Source organism: Thrips palmi, unplaced genomic scaffold (genome assembly GCF_012932325.1).
Source record: "Thrips palmi isolate BJ-2018 unplaced genomic scaffold, TpBJ-2018v1 HiC_scaffold_16, whole genome shotgun sequence".
Lineage (NCBI taxonomy): Eukaryota > Metazoa > Arthropoda > Insecta > Thysanoptera > Thripidae > Thrips > Thrips palmi.
In genome coordinates, this window is record NW_023144625.1 from 13,829,755 (window position 1) to 13,847,620 (window position 17,866).

The following is a 17,866-nucleotide window of genomic DNA, read 5'->3' on the forward strand; positions in this document are numbered from 1 at the left end:
CACAATTACACTCAAGATGAAAGCATAAAGGATGGATTCTGTCTCTTTTTAGTGTAGAACTGTTCATCGTTTCGAAGTTAGCACCCCTGTTGGCGGGAGAAAACTGTCGTCATGGTCGGGAGAGGGGGCGGTGGGGTGGGGTGTGTTAGCAGAAGAAAAAGCAGACGAACAATAAGGTTCAAAGATAAACAGTTCCCGTCTCGAACTTAAGTAAACACAAGTGTGTGGGCGTTACATAATCAAAATGGGACCGTCACCGCGTCGACATACGTGCTCGATCCTTCATTACAGTTGTCAATAACATTCTTAGAATACTGTAGTCTGCTTTTATCTTGAGAGAGCTTTTGTTCTCTGAAATAAACCATGGTTGTTCTGGAAAACTTAGCTTCCACCTTGAGCGGAATTTTGGCACATCGCCTCTCAGGTTTGTTCCTTTTGGATTTAATCCCTCATGTTTTTCAAGGAGTCATAATCTGTTGAAATGTTATGTTTTGTGAACCCACCATAACCTCTGATTTGGAAGGAGTTCCCTACTGTCATCTTAAAAATAAACTATAACTAATTCAAATGTTGTACTGGTTTGCATGAATTTATCAAATCTTCTAACCACTTAGCTGATACTTGTGAGTGGCGTATTCTTGGACAAGAAAGAGATGGAGGTCTTCTGTTTGCTTGGTTACACACTGTGCCTTCAAAGACAGTTAAGCCATATACATGCATTGGGTTGTACTATCGGCACAAGAAAGAGTTGGAGGTAAACAGTATTTACAGGCTTCTTTACAGTAATGTATATTTTCATTTCACTTACCAAACCTGTATTTTCTTCATCCTTTTTAGATATTGTACCAGTTCGATACCCAAATAAATATTATTCAGGCTAGTGTCAACAGCACAAAGACAGCTATAGGTAAGTAATATGATTCTCTCTGTTTTAGTTTTGATCTTCTCAATCTCACTTCTTATCTCTCTTGTATGCTTCAGTTTATATTACCAAGAATAGCATAGCAGATTCAAGCGCTGCCGAGACTAATTGTTGTAGCGATGAAAAGAAAGGAAAAATTGATATTTACCAGGCCTTCTTAGTTCAATTAAGAGAAGCAGCAAGTGATGAGGACAGAGAACGTGAAAATCGTAAACTTCCTAGTAAACCATTGGACCTGGGAATTGAACGATCTTTACAAATTGTTGTCCAGTTTTTGTACAGATCCAAAGATCAACCTGGTGAAAAAGATCGATTTCTAGTCCTCATACATCATGAATGTAAGCTTTGTGTTGTTAAAATTGTTAAATCTTTCTCCGTTTATCTTGCTTACCTGAAATTAAACCTTCTTCTCGTCTGTATAGCTGTGTCCCTTTATCAGTATAAACCTGTGTATGATTCAGAAGATGATGGGGTATGTAATAAATCTTCATTTCTTCATAGCTTTCATATTCCATTTCTGTCCTTAAAAATTGGCTTTTGTCCCACCTGGTTTTCAGGTTTTAAAACCAGAAAGTATTTCTGGAGTGGAATGTGTTGTACGATCCTTCACCTGGGCCCAATGGGATTCCATTCATCAGTCTTTATTTTACATTCATTTCCGTAAGCCAGCTGCACGTCTTGTTGAGGGAGACGACGATGAATTTGGTAGTAGTAGTGCAAGCACTGAGACGGGCCGTCGCCAGGAGAGTGAGTTGGCTCCTACTCTTTCAGGTCTCCAGTTTCATGATAATCTTCCTCATGAAACAGTGGTAAGATTTTTGAGCCAGGCTTCAGCTCTCTCATTCGGCTCTTTAATGTTATATCTCATAATTCTTTTTTCTTTGCCAGCTGAATATTCCTCTTAATCTTCCACTTCTTCCAAAAGCCAATGGTTCTTTGTGCTCAATGTATGAGGATGACCCCATACCTTTGAGAGTGCATGATTGCTCTCTTGACTTGACAGTAGTTTCTGATCCAAAAGGCATGGTGTGTATCTGCCATCACTACCTTTACCAGGTAAATGAAATAGCCATTCATTCCGTTAAATACCTTTTTACTGGGAATATTGGGTCTGTAAGACTGACAAATATCTGTTAAAATATTTATTAGCCTGTTGGACCTGCAACTGAAGAGGGAGAAAATAATTCCAAAGTCTCTGGAGACAATGTCCATTTTGCGTATTCTGTCACTCTCCTTCATCATGGCTGTGTGTTGCACTGCGTGGTTCCGGGCATTTCATGGGATGTGGCCCGTAGGATGCGTCCCAGTTTTTCCTACTATGGCGGTATGCAGCAGAAATATTATTTTTTCCACCAAAACTGCATTTAAAAAGCATTGGGCAAATTTTAATATTTGTTTACCTCTTACAGATCATCATATGTTAGTCCACGTTCCTGGGCTCTTTACACATCTTTTGGACATTGGACTTGAGCATGAACCATGTTGCCATATTTTGCTGGATAATGATGCTCTCACCATACCAGTGTCTGACACCGCATGTTTGGTTCCTTTACTGCCTACTGTTCCTAATAAGGAGTCGTCTACTAATAATGGCAAGCCAACAGTTTCAATGTTGGACCTGTCTACTTTAGACATTGTACCCATTTCCATTGCACCAGCACATTTTCTTTGCGCTTTTCGTGGTGGTCCACATGGAACTCCAACATCTGGCCAAAAGAAGAACCGCTTTTTACTGCCAAATCAACTGTCCATTCTACATTATGTTCTTGTACACCTGGGCAACAATGACCTCCTTCTACAGGTTAGTACTCTGTAAGTAGATAACTCTGGTGTAGAGAACCTTTACTCACTGTTCTATCCTAACTGTTATGATTCTAGTTACTGAGCTGCATTGCTAACCAGTGTATGGAGGTGGGCACCCCCCGACTTCTACAAGAAATATTAGTTGGGGGAGCATATGCAGCTGTTCGAAAGAACCTCCCGCCAGACGCTGTATCTCTACTACCCCTTCTTCCTCTCACTGTCGCGACACATGGAGCACATCAAGAGATGAAGGTTAAATTGACTAGGCATCTTTTCTTTTTTTGGGCATGGAATTTTTTGGTTTCTAAAACTTTTCTTTTGTTTTCAGCTAAACAACACTACTTTAACCCTTTCTCAAGAGACTTTGTGGAACACTGCTATGATGCTCCTCTCTCCTCGACAACGTCTAGTTCCATATCGAAGTGACATGTGGACAAGGCTTTATGAAAGCTTGTCAGCTTCTCAACAAAGGGCCTCAGACTATCGGTGCAGTTCAGACAGCCGAGCCGGTGCCCGCTTCCGGCCAAGTCATGTCGCAGACAAGTTAATGGTGTCACTTCTTTGTTATCAGGTATAATAATGAAATGGCCCTCTGTCATTATTTAAAACTATTTATAATTTATGATCCTATTGCTTATTTCAAATGTTCCAGCCTGAGGCACTTTCTCGTTGTACTACACCACTGTCTCCAGGTGGAAATTTTGTTGGCTCAGGACCTGCATTTTCAGATGTTGTTGCTATTACGGGTGCAAACCGAAAAATAGGCGGGCTTGATTTTCTGCCCTTCCATGAAACTGAGTCATGCACTGCTAGCAAGCAAGAACATGTCATATCAGTGGTGAGTTTTTCAAAATTACATTTAAGAGCCTTTCCTACAGAAAAATTCCCTATAATTTGAAAACTAAATGAGTATTATCGTATGTGTAGTGTCTTGTTGCATGGTTGCATGGTTCTTCTTGTACTAATCTATAATCCTTAAAAATTCAGAAGTCTTTTTTCCATGAGGAAAATTTGACTTATTCGTTAGTTTAGTTGCATTCTCTTTCATTCCTGTTTTAATATTTCCATCTGGTTATGCCTTTAATCATGGTTCAAAATTTGGTAGGTAGTTACATTGTCTGGTAAAGGTATTGCTTACTAACAATGCATGCAGGATGAAGAAGCAGAGTTAACAGAAGAAAGGGATGCTAACTGCTCTTGCCCTTCTTGTGATCCGCTTAATGTTGTCAGTGTGGTGAGTCGACTAACTGTTTTGATAATTCTTAGTTGAGAGTAGTCCTCATTGCCACTTCCACCCTTTCTTGTATTTGACTATCATATTACATTAATTATCTTAATATATTGGTGGAAGCCATAAGGTAAAGTCAGAATTTTTTTCCTTATTGTACTTGCTTTTCAATTAAAGTATACTTTTTGAATGCAATTGCATGTTGGCATGGGTGCATGGATTGCATGCAGGATAGTGACAATGGTTTACCATTTTTGGAAATGGATTCGTGCACGGCAAGCAAACAGGAGTTAGTGCTGTCAGTGGTAAGTAAAACAAAAATTCAAGTTTATAATGTCCATAATTTTAACATTTGTGATACCTGTACTAAAAAATGTTTTTGGAAGACTTCTATTTCCTTGAATTTCATTTCAGAATCTCCGTGAGCTGAGTGTTCATTTATTAAAGCATGCCCACCGTGGTCAATCTCCTTTGCACGTTCATGCTGTGGCAACTAGATATGTAGCTGCACAACTTGATATGTCAAGATCTTTATGTCGACAGCTGTGTCTTGCTGCAAAGGTTGATCCACGTCATGAGAAAGAGCGTGGTTTTGCTCTTATGTGAGTTCAATATTTTAAACATGTGGAAACATGTGTTGAAAAATTAAATTTATGTGAAGTCTAACTGTAATAATTTTTGTTTGATTTTACTCCTTATAGTGATTCTTTGGATGATGCGAGGCAACGACTTTTGTTCTGGCTCCTAGAGCGATTCCTTCTTGCTGTGGATACCCTAGCATTCCCCCTACCACAAGGTTTCACGTCCTTTTTTTCATTCCTTGGGTACAGGACTCTTCCCTTTTGTTCCTTCATGCAATATTCCCAATCCTTTGCCTTTGAGCTGCAAGTGGATGTCATGAAATCTATTATGTCTGGTTAGTTTCCACAGCCATCAAAAATATTTGTCACTTAAATGATTTTAATCAAAGATCTAACTCATGGCCTTTTCATTTTGTTCAAAGATATCCCTGATACTCCAGAAGGCAGTGCCCGTAAGTTGAGACTATTACAACTACTGCCAAGATCTCGCGCTAAGCGTCTTCTCAATGCCTGGCCGCATCCCTCAAGTTTGATGGTGCGTGCACGTGAACATGCTCTGCATGTGTTGAGTGGTGTTGAAGGGGCCCGTTCCAGAAACACCAAAGCTCGGCAGGGAAACATGAAACCCTACCAGGGGCTTGCAAACAGAGGTGAGCACATACAGCCTTTTAACATCTTAAAGAGGGTGTATAAGAATTTATTTATTTTCCTGAATTTCTATGCTCTGTGTAGGGCTGACTGCATTCCCTTCACAAGACCGTCTGTCTCCGTTGGACACATTCCTGGATCTGCTCACTGCCAAAGGTATTGCACCACTTTATGTTAATAAGTTTTGCTAAACATGAAGTATGTTCTTACTAACTGTATTCAATTTTGTATTACAGCCAGTCTTGCAGAGTTGGATTTTGGACTACTCATTGAAGCAACTATTGCATCTACCCAAGATATGACTTTGTAATACATATTACAATGCTAACCAAAAAAAACATAGTGTGTTTTGTAGTCAATTTAGGCTACAGGTTTGTTTAAAACCAGCAAATACTGTTCCAGTGTAGTGAATTACATTACATACATTTATTGGCTGTGTTCATCAATTATTGTCTAGTCTCTTATGTTTCTTTGGTGCCATTATTTAGTCTTTAGTTTGTAATTTTTTTGTTTGTGTTGATACATATTTTTATTTTAAATTTTCCATTCAAGTGTAAGTTGCATGAAAACAATCTTCAAAAGTTTGGAAGGAATCGTGACAAATTTTTAAAATATATTCTTGTTTTGTTGGGGCTTTTTATCTAATTTTTACTTTATTTAAGGCTGTAATCGGATGTTGATTGAATGACTGACCACAAATTATGTTGTGATTCCTCCTAGTCAGAATGTACTTTTTCATTCCTGTATAATTTGTTTACGACGCCGCTAGCTGCTACAAATAGTCAATTAATGGTTGGGTTTATGTTTTACTCAGGAGGTCAAGCCTGTGATCATAATGTTCTCATTGTTGGTTTGAATAAGTCTGTTTTTGTTTACTGTTGTTTATAAGTTGAAAGTTGTTTAGTTTACTTTGGGTAACCGCCCAACGGTTTTTATGTCTTTTTTTATTTTTTTCAATTTTAACAAATGCATTTCTTGTTACCATGATAACTCATTCGTACTCCAGTAACTAGGTTTCCTGATTTTTTTAATGGGCCTATTTATTTGCCAAGACATATGCCATCAATTTTACATCCAGCTCTGTTGTTCCATTGCAGTATTGTTCATATTGTATTCCTTTGGACAATTTTATCATGTTGTTTTCTTGTTCGTTCTATGTGGGATAATATAAACTTTTCCAAAATGAAACACTGTTTTTTTTTTCCACACCCTTTGCCTTTACTTACAAGTACTTTATTTCACTTTTAAAAATCTGTCAGTCTATACAATTAATTTCTTACTTTTTAAAGAGGATGAACAAAAAAAAAGACACGTCTAGGGTAGCCACTCAGCGTCTTTGTTGACTCCAAGCACGGTGGTGTAGTTTCCAGCGGCTGCCTCCATACTCTCAGCACTTCCGTCCTTTCCTCTGACCTAAACACACAACAATAATTAAGATTCCTCTTTCTTTGGTTGAAAGCAAAATAGAACGTCCCTCGTCCTACACGACACGCAGTCACGCACCTTGTTGTACAGCTTGATGGCTCCGTCCTTGACAGCCTGCACGCCCTGGTTGATGACGTCACCGGCACGCTGGACAGCCCCGTGGAAACCTGGGGATTGACGAGCGTCTTTACAGGTGAACTACGCGTAGCTAGGATAGGCACAAATGCCATTGCAAATATACCTTCGCCAGACTTCGGGGGCTGGCACTCCTCCTCGCCCTGCTGCAGTGGGTTCAGTATTTCGATGTCCATGCCATTCTTGCTTTGAATGTTGCGTGCCTAAAATACAATTTTTATTTTTTTTGTTCAAAAAAAAAAGGTGCACGTTTACATGGAAACAAGTCTAAAGTACCTGTTCGAGCAGCTTGGGGTCGAGGGTCCTCTTGCGGGATAGAATGGAGGAGGAGATGCGGTAGCCGATGGGGAGGTCCTGGCAGGACACGATGGAGGCGTAGTTGTCGTAGTCGGTGGCCAGGATGGTGTACTTGGCGGTGCCAGGGTCTTGAGAAAGTGTAAATTAGATTGAACGTAAGAGTTTTGGCTCTGGTTTGGTCTACCAGTAAAGACAGTTACTTACTGAGGGAGTACTTGACCTGGAGGTCACCCTTCCCCGTCGCGTTTTCGCGAGGTCCGACCTCGCCGTAGTACCTCCAGCGGCCGTCCCTGGAAGTGAGCCCCAAGACCTGGTGCACGCTCGACTGCTCCAGCTTGAAGGTGCCGGGCTTGTCCGGGTTCAGCGCGTAGTTGTTGATGAGGCACCTGGCCGACGACGAGGTCTGCTGGTTCACGTACCAGTCCCCGAGGAACTGTGTACAATAGGGGAAAGCGCATGAAAGCCTCGGTCGAGGTGGCGGCGCGGCGGTGCTGCAGTGGCTGCAGTGAACAGTGGCGCGGCGTGAGACTCGAGGCTCGAGCACCATGACGCACCTTGGCCATGTCGAAGTCCTTGAGGCTGTCGATCTGGGGGCAGGAGCCGCTGTAGAAGTACTTGTGGCTGGCGGCGGGGCCGGCCAGGCCCAGCACCACCACGGCCAGCGCCAGCACCATCTTACTCGTCACTCCGTTCATCGTGGGGCGCTGCAAGCAAGGAAAGCGTATGAGCCGGTCGTCATGGCGTGGCGCGTGGGACTTCCCCGACCTGGCGCGGCCTGCCCTGCGTGCCTTGGCGCGGTGGGGCCTCGGACGCCTCCAGGGCCAAGGGCAGGGCCTTCCCCCTCCTGTCAAAGTGGCATCACACTTCCACCCAGCACACATTGATCGCGTGGATACTGCCCAGCGGACAGCAGTACGGCAGTACACCCAGGGCGCGGCAACGGGACAGCCATACAGCACCCCGCCTGTACAGTGTACCCCCGCCGAACCGGTTCCATGATTCCCCGGCAAAGGTGGCGGGCGACGCGCGTCCAGGTCATCCGGGCCATCCAGACAACCAGGCCCAGCAAGAGAGCCACGTCGCGTTGCGGCCCGAACCGCCCCACAACGGCGCGTCCAGGATGGCGTCCGTGATGGCGGTGCAGGGAGCGGAGGGTCATTCCCCGATGCAAGTGTCGTCCCGACGTCGCACCGTGCCGTACCGGGCGTACCGGCAAGCCGCCATCCTTGACCACCACACCGCCACCCCCACTCCCCGCGCGGGCTGCTCTTCCGGCTTGCTGCAGACTGATTCCGCGAGAGTCGTTTTCGTCGCTCTGTCTCTGTCGCACACATAGGTGCGAGAGAGACACGAAATCGGCTCTCGGAATCAGTCCGCTGGCACACTGCGCACTCGCGACGCACATCCTCCGCCCCCTCGGCCTAGGCCGCCAAGCAGCTCGCCTTCGAGGTCCGCGACGTCCGCGAGGGCCTGGCTGCCGGTTTCCGCGCGGGCTCTGCTCCGCTGCTCCGCTAATATGCAGATTGGCGGAGATTGGGCGTCCGGCGTCAACACGCCAGCGCTGCTGTTTGCGTTTCGACTTCACGTTTCGACTTCCCAGTAATAACAGTCATGCCGGCGGCACGGCGGCAGAAGCACTCACTCGATTCGCTTCCGACGCGCCACGCGCAACGCGCCCATGTGTACAATGTGTACTTGAAGGCCCGCATGACGCCCTCCTCTCCTCGACCCCCGTCGCCCCGTCCGTCGTCCCGGCGGCCCAGGCTGTGTGTGTGACAAAGACCGCTTCCGGACGCCCAGTCGCCGCAGCCGCAGCCGCGGGACGCACACACTTTGACTGACGGCTTCAAAATTACCCGTCCCCCACACTGCACCGGTCAGGCCTGGTCGCTGGCGTGAATCACTCTTTCAAAAACAATCCATTCCACATCGACCGCGACCTGTCGCGTCCACATTGAGCAAAACTATGCACTTCAGAGCTATTCAAAATTAATAGGGGGCAGCAAAGTGCGTATTCTTCTGCGTGACGAGGGAAGTCCATTCCATTCCCCGCTTCCATGCCTCACAGAGTACACACACGCACGCACGCACGCACACACACCACTCACCGCGGCGTTGTGAAGTCGGCAGTCGGTGCGGCCTCCTCTTCTCCACAGGTTCCACAGGTTCCACAGGCTCCACGCGAGTTCCAGTCGCGACTGCCGCGGAGCGCGGTGCTCGCCGCGGCCCCGGCGGCCCCGCGCCCCCGACCCCTGCGCGCCTCCACCACTCGGCCCGCCCCCGCCCGGCCCTCCCCGCCCACCAAGGCCCTGCCTCGGAGGCCCTTTGCCCGTGGAAGGGACACGCCCCCTCCCCCTCACAGTCCGCCGTATTGCCGTGATTGTCTCAGAATGTGCTTATTATCTCGTCAACTGGTAGTTTTGCCATTTCTTTATGTAATCGTCGCTTGTGTTTGTTGTTTGTTGTTCGCCACCGTCATCGTCGTGGTCGTCGTGGTTCTCGGCCAGACGCGCGGCTCGCCTTCGTCCGCCTCATTCCTCGTGAGCTGCAAGGGTCTTAAGTGGAGCGGGGACTCGGGAGGCTCAACGGGACAGGACTTCGGCCAGGCCTCGGCAGGCCTCGGCCAACAGATCAGGACGGCCCAGGACCTCTGCATCGCGTCGAGGGGGAGGCGGGGAGGCCGAGGCCTTGACCGAGCCGACTGTTGTGTGGCGGCCTGATCGCGGCCGGTGATGTGATGCCCGCCGCGTGGGTGCAGCCTGATTCTGAGAGTCGTTCTCGTCGCTCTGTCTCTCCCGCACTCATGGGGCGTCCCGTCAAAGCGCCACGGAAAGCTTGAAAGCGAAAGGCGGGGAGGGCGAAACAACGGCTTTACTGCGTCCGGCGAGGCGGGCGAGTCAGGTGAACATGGCTTTGGCCTGGCCCTTCCACCACGTGTCCGAGTACTGGTTGTGGTCGCCGACGAGTGAGCGGCCCGGCAGCGGCGGGATGGCCAGCGTCCGTCCCAGGGAGAGGGGCTGCGACTGCGGCGCGCGGTACTTGGTGAACATGACTGGGTAGCGCTGGTACGTCCTGCGGGCAAAACGCGCCAAAGCTATGGTGACCGACCGGCCAGCCGACGGTGGGCGGCGGGCACTCTAGGGCACTCACGTGAACATGTCGACGGGGCAGTGGAAAGGCGTCTTGGCGATGTCGAAGAAGTCCAACGGGTGCAGGCGGCCCGAGCGGTCGCGGAGCTGGTCGCGCTGCTGTTGGCACAACTGTGGCGCGGGAAATGGGAAAAGCCGCGGGAAACTCGTAAATCACAGTGTCGCGCAGGTGCTGTCAGATTCGGGACGGCGGCGGGGTCGGCGCGGACGCAACGTTATTAATGGGCCTCTGCAGGCTGACTGCGAGGTGCTTTCGTCGCCCCGTCTCTCTCGCACTCATGGGGCGTTCAACACAGGTGCGAGAGAGACGGAGCTGCGAAACACGGTTCGCAATCGACCTGCCACCGCCACGATATAGGCGGCGACCCACAATAACGCAAACGCCAAATGCCTCGTGCCATAAATAAGTGGCTGAAAACAAGTCGGCACGCTCGCGAGCGACGCGAGTGGTTCGGAGACGCGTGGAGACTGGAGCGCAGGCGAGAGGCCGCACCGCGCGCACCGCCACCTAGCCCAGCGGTTCTCAACCTTTCTCGGCTCGCGACCCCAAATTTGTATCCAAAAATTTCCGCGACCCCCAGGAAAAGTTTCGCGACCCCACGGGACCCCTCCTTTAGCATGCCACTGCGTCTGATCCGAGGCGGGCATTTTGCTCCCTCAACGGGCAATTGGTCTTTGGACCTTCCTTTAGCATGCCTCTGTTACGGAGTGCGATTATCAGTCTTAGTTTGGGAGCAGTATTGTCTCAAAGTTGGCCAAAACGCTCAGAAATGTCTTTAAAAAATCATGTTTTGGGTCGATTTTAAACAGCCACTGCGTCTGATCCGAGGCGGGCATTTTGCTCCCTCAACAGGCAATTGGTCTTTGGACCTTCCTTTAGCATGCCTCTGTTACGGAGTGCGATTATCAGTCTTAGTTTGGGAGCAGTATTGTCTCAAAGTTGGCCAAAACGCTCAGAAATGTCTTTAAAAAATCATGTTTTGGGTCGATTTTAAGCAGCCACTGCGTCTGATCCGAGGCGGGCATTTTGCTCCCTCAACGGGCAATTGTTCTTTGGACCTTCCTTTAGCATGCCTCTGTTACGGAATGCGATTATCAGTCTTAGTTTGGGAGCAGTATTGTCTCAAAGTTGACAAAAACAGGCACAACGATTTTTCAAAGACATTTCTGAGCGTTTCGGCCAACTTTGAGACAATACTGCTCCCAAACTAAGACTGATAATCACACTCCGTAACAAAGGCATGCTAAAAGAAGGTCCAAAGACCAATTGCCCGTTGAAGGAGGACGAAATACCGCCTCGGGTCAGACGCAGTGGCTGCTTAAAATAGGCCCAAAACGCGATTTTTCAAAGACATTTCTGACCGTTTCGGCCAACTTTGAGACAATACTGCTCCCAAACTAAGACTGATAATCACACTCCGTAACAAAGGCATGCTAAAGGAAGGTTCAAAGACCAATTGCCGGTTGAGGGAGCAAAATGCCCGCCTCGGATCAGACGCAGTGGCTGCTTAAAATCGGCCCAAAACACGACCCCAGCTACCTCGCCGCGACCCCTTAAAATTTTTTCGCGACCCCACTTGGGGTCGCGACCCTAAGGTTGAGAACCACTGACCTAGCCGTACCCACCGAGTAGAAGGTGTCCGTCTCCGCGCGCTGCGCCGGCGCGATCCACGAGCAGGGCGTGCGCTTCTGGTGCAGCATGCGCTCCCAGTTGCCCACCCTGTCGGCGGCCACCACGTCCGGGCGCGCCGAGTAGGGCGTCCGCTCGCAGCCGTACAGGTAGGGCGGCATCTGCCAAGTGGACCGCCAAGTGCCAGCCGTTGTGGTGTAGTGGTCAGTAGGAGTCGGACGGGCCTCCGGGCCGATCCCGATTCGTCACCGTGCACCGGGCGCCGTTTTGCAACCGGCAAAAACCTTTGCTGGCCATGCTAGCGGCAAGGCGCTTACGCCACCACTTTCGCCGCGCTGTCCCTGTCCTGTCCCTGGGCCTGTCCCTGCCGCGGTGCGTCAAGGACCTTTTACATCGGGCTGCCAGGCGTCGCTCTGTTCCAACGGGACGTCCCATGAGTGCGAGAGAGACGAAGATGACTCTAACCGTGGCCCTGGTGACGGCCTCGTTGCGGTAGTCGTGGAAGAAGAGGCCGCCGCCGAGGGGGCTGCCCTTGTCGTAGAGCGACCGGTAGCCGTGCCACACGGGGGCGCGACTGCCCATGAAGGCGGGGCCCAGGGCGGGCGGCAGGTGGCTGTCCGCCGAGGACGTGAGCAGCGCCGTGCACCCCGCCATGCTGCTCGTCGTCGTCCTCGCGAGGCTTCAAGGACCGCGCTCACGCCGCGAGCACGCCGTCGACGTCGGGACCCCCGCCGCAGGGGCCCGGAAGCGGGCGGACGGTGATGGCGACCACGGCGACGGCCCTCCCCATGGCGGCGTCACGACCGTCACGTCGCGGATGTCTTCCTCCTTGTTGGCCGGGTCGCGTCACCAGCTGCCGAGCAAACAGTCCAATCAGGGGACGTTAGCGAAACGCGCAGGCAGGACCGGCGACCGCAGGGGAGGAAGGGAAAGGGAAGGCCGGCGGTCATTCGGAGCGAGGCAGCCTATTCCTGGCCCCTCGCCCCATGCCCTTCCAGAAGACTCATTCCGAGAGTCCTTTTCGTCGCTCTGTCTCTCTTGCACCTTTACGGGACGCCCAATGAGTGCGAGAGAGACAGGGTGCAGGTCGGCCCTGGCGTCCTGACCGCGCGGCGACTGTACTGTAGCGCGCCGAGGATGTAGGGACGCAGGTTCCTTCCCCAACTACCCGCGCGATTTGGTGTCATGGCGACGGTCGACAGCGCCCTATGGACGACAGTGTGTCAAACCGACGTACCTCCCGGCCCCCGGTCGCCACCGCTCACTTACCCATTCCACTCCGCCCCGCCAGCGCAGAGCCTAGATTTTGATCATTTCGATTTTGCGCGGCTGCCAGGGCGGCAACAATGGGACCTCGTCGAGTGGCTCCGTGGCTGCCGAGCCGAGCCGATCGGTTGCAGAACATGTTTTCACGCGTCCGTCGGTCAGTCCAGGCGCGTCACGCGTCGCGCGGTTGTCCTGGCTGGGCGCAGGAGATCGTACTCGACGTCAGCCTTCGCCGCCTTCGCCGCGTAGGCAGGCAACCCAACGCACTCGCATGCCCCCTCATTGGCCGCGCTGGCGGGCGCGCCGCGCACCAAGCAACAGTCGCGCTGCTTAGACCCATGGAGACGCCACGCCCCGCCACTGACCGGCCCGGCCAGGCAAGCTCAACCTGACGTGTCCTGCAAGCACGCATACCGAGGACACACATCAACACTAGTGTGCGTCGTCATGAACAGCATCCCAGGTGAACTAGTCTGTGCGCCACCCCTGATAACCCTCGGTGCTCGGTTACGACGTGCTTCACGGCGCGCGGCGCGCACGGCAATGCGTCTCGTTTGACGACCGCCTGACGAGGCCCCGCGTGCGTGGGCCCCAGCCAGCCAGCCAGCCAGGCAGCCAGTCAGCCAGCCAGCCCGGGGGCAGGCCTAGGCACCGCTACCAGTCAACATTTATTCCCGGTGGCTAGAATAATGATGAGCAGACACACGCCAACGACTCGCGTTTAGAAATCTAATCCCATTTCATTAAGATGTGAGAAAGATGTGAAAAGCAGTGGGAGGCATTGGGATGCCTGTCCAAACGAACTGATCCGATTATTATTCAAATTATTTGGTTCGTGTTCGTTTGAACGCTGCGGAGACGCGCTGCCGGGCTCGTTGCTGGCTGGTTGTTACAGGGGAAACGTGCTCAATTTGTTGACTCGTCTGGGCCGGGCTGCGGGGGCTCGGGGCTCGGGGCTTTGGGCCCGGCGGGGCGCAGGGAGGCGGTGCAGGCCGCAGGGGCTCCGACGGGGCCGGTGACCGAACGCTTGCGCCCCCTCCCCCTCCTCCAGGACCCCTTTTCCGCACCTCGCCGCCTCCAGCGTGCTTCCAGCCTTCCAGCGTGCTGAGCGTCCAGCCTCGCAAAGCGCTCCAGCTGGCTCCGCAGACTCCGGCAGCGCGTTCTGGAACCTGTTCCTGAGGGACGTGGCCGTGGCCGTGGCCGTGGCCGTGGCCGTGGCCGTGGCCGTGGCCGTGGCCGTGGCCGTGGCCCTAACAGAGTTCGTCGTGAACGCGGTGGGGACGCCGCGACACGTCACGTTCAGGTGACAGCCAAAGGAAAGTCTGCAAAACGGATGAACACACACCGCAGGTTGAACCCAGTCCCGAGGCTAGGCGCCAAGTGCCACAAGGAGTGACTCAAGCTGTGTCGCGTCGTTCCGCCGGTCCCCATTTACTCACCGCCCCTGCAGGCTTTGGACATTCCCTGGTCATGCCCCGGTCCTACCCGCTCCAGCAGGGCGGGGTGGGGCGAGGTGGGGCGGACAAGCCGCCTGAGCCCCTCCGAACAGTCCGAACCAGAACGAGCTTCCTAAAACACAGTATTTATGGCGCAGTATTATTGTCTTTCTGCTGGCTCCGCTGGTGCTCCTTGGTGCTCCGCTGGCTCGGCGGCCCGGAGGGGAGGCCGGAGGGGAGGCAGGGGCGAGAGGGAAGGGCCCTCGCCGCCCACGTCCACGTCGTCGACACGGCGAAAGATGTGGCGGGTAATGAGTCGCGCGGGGCTCGTCCCGCGCAAGGCCAAGGCCATTGTCGTCGACGCCGCCGTCGCGAACCACCGACTCGCCCGAGGCCCGGGGCGGCCATCGCGATGGCGTGGCGTCGCGGATTCGATCGGAGTGGAACAGCAGACCAGCAGACCGCTAGGGGCAGATAGCGATCGGGCGAGCGGAGCGCTTGCCAATACGTCGGCCAGCGACTCCGAGAGTCGTTTTCGTCGCTCTGTCCCTCTCGCACTCATGGGGCGTTCCTTATACGTGCGAGAGAGACAGAGCGACGAAAACGACTCTCGGAATCAGTCTGCACTGCCGCCTGCCCGCCTGCCGGCGCGACAACGCCCCGACGCCGACGCCGCGCCCCGCCGCGCCCCGCCCTGCCCCGGGACGTGGTCATGAACTTGAACCACTGCCTGCCGCCTGCCTCCTGCCACCGCCGAGCTGCCGGGCTGCCAGCTGGACCGGCTGGAGAGGAGAGCCAAGCGGCCTGGAGGCCTGGAGGCCGGCGAGACCGGGGCGCTGGAGACTCCAGTGGAGATGAGAGGCTGTCGGCAGTGGCGACGCCTCCCACACTGGTGGCTTGACGCGACGCCGAGCGACGTAGACTTGGTCGTGAACTTCAACTACCGTCGCGACGCCAAAGGGGGGGGGGGTGTCGCCGGCTTGCTGTCCTGTGAGCGACGAGCACAGGAATTTCGCGAACCTATTCCTTTGGCGTTTACCCGTTTTGCTCGAGAGCCCGGAGGTCCGGGCGGGCAGCGGGCAGCGGACGCTCCAGGCGGGGCGTTCTCTGAAAAACCCTCAACTCATGAAGCTTCAGCTCGGTTTGTAATGTTTTCTGGGGACCAGTTTCGAGTCCCCCTGCCCCCACCTATCCTGTGTATAAACCAAAGGATACCATCCAGCAAGCCATCCAGCCTGCAGAACAGGGTCATAACTGTACCTCCCCTCCCGCGGTTTAGAATAAGGCGCCTCAAACTCCCCTCGATGCTTCGGCACGGGAAAAAGAGTCCGAGCCGCATTCGGATTTTCATTTTAATACGTATTTGTTGACTCCGACCGGCCCAATGTAATACGGGTTTCGGCTGCGTGCTGTGCTGCGTGCTGTGCTGCGTGCTGTGCTGCGTGCCTCCGTGATTAGCGGTGTGGGATTATTTTCGCGATTTGGAATGTCTGCGGTACAGTCTGCCACAAGACCGCATGATCACAGGGCGTTGCTCGCACCAGCCTCCAGTTGCCTTTGGACGGCATTTGGACGTGATGCAATAAACGGAAAACATTTCCAAGCCGAAGGATGCGCGTTTTTCCCCACAACAATTTTCTCTTCGCAATGAATTTCGCCTGGCGTGATGTTTGGAAGCGACGGCGGCGGCGGCGGCGGGCGGCCCGCGGGCTGCCAGCGGACAGGCGAGGAGAGACGTCCAGAGACGTCGTGTGCGTCGTGTGCCCAATGAATCAACTCGCTGTTCTCGGAATCACGCCGTGGAGGGGAAATTGCAGTGAGTGTGAGCAGTGTGGGGACAGGGCGGGGCGCGGCGGGGCGGGGGCGGTCTGGGACCCACTGCTTTCGCCTGGGCGAGCCGCGAGGGGCTGGACAGGGCTGGACCACAACCCCCTTCGACGCGGCGGCCACGCCACGCCCGCCACGCCACGCCGTCCAGGGAAAACCTGCCGTGGCGATGCGCTGCGCTGGCTGCGCTGCGGTGGGTGCCGGATTGACACATTGGGCCGCAACGCGCGCGTGCTGTAGGCTCATTCCGAACAGTGCTTTCTCGCCGTCTCTCTCTCCGCGGGGAACTGGGGCAGATGGGAAACGCTCCCTTCGACACCTTCGACCCGCGGCGAGGTTTCTTCCGCTCCACCCACCGCAGGCAGCAGGCCGGTGCTTCCCTCGGCCCGCCTCCGCCCTTCAGCTTCCAGTGTGCTGCCGGAAAGGAACCTCCGCGCCAAGAGCGGCCAAAGACCGTCACTCGCGAAATGCCGCCACGCGGTGCACACGCCCTGCCCAATCACTTACCGACGGCGACGGCCAACCGAGCCATTCCGAAGACCCGGCTCGTCTCTCTCTCACACATAGGGTGCTCCGTGGGGGTGCGAGAGAGACAGGTCGAGGCAGCAGACGGCGTGCCATTAGCGTCGTTTGGGCGCGCGGCAGGGCGGCGGGGCGGCGGGGCGGGCATTGTTTGGCAGCAGGTGGGCGGGGTGGCCGCGGCGCTGCGACGCTGTGACTCGCGCCTCGCGACGCGGTGGAGGTGGTGGAGGGAGGGGACACGCGAGCTGCGTCTCGGAGCTCCAGGCCGGCGGAGCAGTTTCTCAGTCAGTCTGCTCAAGTTTGCCGAGCAGTCCCGTCTCTGTCGCACCCCCACGGGGCGCCCCACGAGTGCGAGAGAGACGGCGCGACGACACCTTCCTTCGGCATCGCTCGGTCCGTGGCGATCGTAAACTTTCACCTCAAACTACCCAGCCCTGCCCCCCGAGGGGCCGCGAGGCGAGACATATGCAAACAACACGCGAAACGAAATTCGGCGAGGTTCGCGCCGGTTCCAGGAGGGGCCCCTCTCGGCCCCTCGCGGCCCCTTGTCCCTGGGCGGACAGGCGGACACGTTCCTCGCCATGCGCGGCATGAGCGCCGGCCTAGTGAGTCACGGCGTCACGGGCTGGATTAATAGGCAGACATCAAAATCGCAGCCACCGCGCCAACGGGCGGCGAGCTGGGCGGGGCGGCGAGTCGGGCGGAGACCTCAACGCCGGTGGCGCACGAGTCCGCGACCAGCACTGCGCATGGCACTGCGCTCCAGCCTGGAAGTGTCTTGGGGGTGTTCAGGCGTGCGCTGGCACTGGAAGAGTCCAGGGGACGCTCAAGGAGTGGTGGCCTTCGGCACTGGAGGCGGACATGGCCTCTGCGGCCTGCGGCAGGATCGACTGAGATCGGCGACCAAGTCCCTCCGTCCGCGCGCCCACGGTGTCAGGGGTGGGCCGAGTTGGACTGCTTGGAGTCGGGAGAGGTCCGTGCTCCCGAGTGCCCCCTT

General features: G+C 53.8%; 3 protein-coding genes across 4 annotated transcripts; 1 reads left to right on the top strand and 2 right to left on the bottom strand.

The window, feature by feature from the left end:
* Positions 1–127: 127 nt before the first annotated feature.
* On the top strand, positions 128–6,370 carry LOC117642697 (protein pigeon). 2 transcript variants are annotated; one of them, XM_034381145.1, is made up of 19 exons: positions 128–424; positions 615–754; positions 838–907; positions 982–1,260; positions 1,345–1,394; positions 1,480–1,731; positions 1,811–1,978; positions 2,072–2,246; positions 2,332–2,723; positions 2,801–2,977; positions 3,054–3,296; positions 3,378–3,563; positions 3,879–3,959; positions 4,184–4,258; positions 4,368–4,555; positions 4,655–4,869; positions 4,957–5,184; positions 5,267–5,338; positions 5,419–6,370. In XM_034381145.1, exons 1-19 carry the CDS (start codon positions 364–366, stop codon positions 5,490–5,492), a joined length of 3,126 nt encoding a protein of 1,041 aa, XP_034237036.1. In that variant the 5' UTR covers positions 128–363; the 3' UTR covers positions 5,493–6,370. The 2 variants fall into 2 exon arrangements, with proteins under 2 accessions (XP_034237036.1, XP_034237038.1); XM_034381147.1 differs by lacking the exons at positions 3,879–3,959; positions 4,184–4,258 and having other exon boundaries at positions 129–424.
* A 5-nt stretch (positions 6,371–6,375) lies between these two features.
* On the bottom strand, positions 6,376–9,272 carry LOC117642708 (apolipoprotein D-like). The gene is made up of 7 exons (XM_034381166.1): positions 9,148–9,272; positions 7,594–7,743; positions 7,244–7,472; positions 7,019–7,167; positions 6,849–6,945; positions 6,686–6,774; positions 6,376–6,595 (listed from the first exon to the last, which is right to left on the bottom strand). Exons 2-7 carry the CDS (start codon positions 7,732–7,734, stop codon positions 6,497–6,499), a joined length of 804 nt encoding a protein of 267 aa, XP_034237057.1. The 5' UTR covers positions 7,735–7,743; positions 9,148–9,272; the 3' UTR covers positions 6,376–6,496.
* Positions 9,273–9,407: 135 nt separating this feature from the next.
* LOC117643025 (protein FAM166C A-like) lies at positions 9,408–12,472 on the bottom strand. Its single transcript, XM_034381663.1, has 4 exons — positions 12,284–12,472; positions 11,815–11,979; positions 10,190–10,299; positions 9,408–10,111 (listed from the first exon to the last, which is right to left on the bottom strand). The coding sequence occupies exons 1-4, from the start codon at positions 12,470–12,472 to the stop codon at positions 9,937–9,939; spliced, it is 639 nt and encodes a 212-aa protein (XP_034237554.1). The 3' UTR covers positions 9,408–9,936.
* Between the last annotated feature and the right edge of the window lie 5,394 nt (positions 12,473–17,866).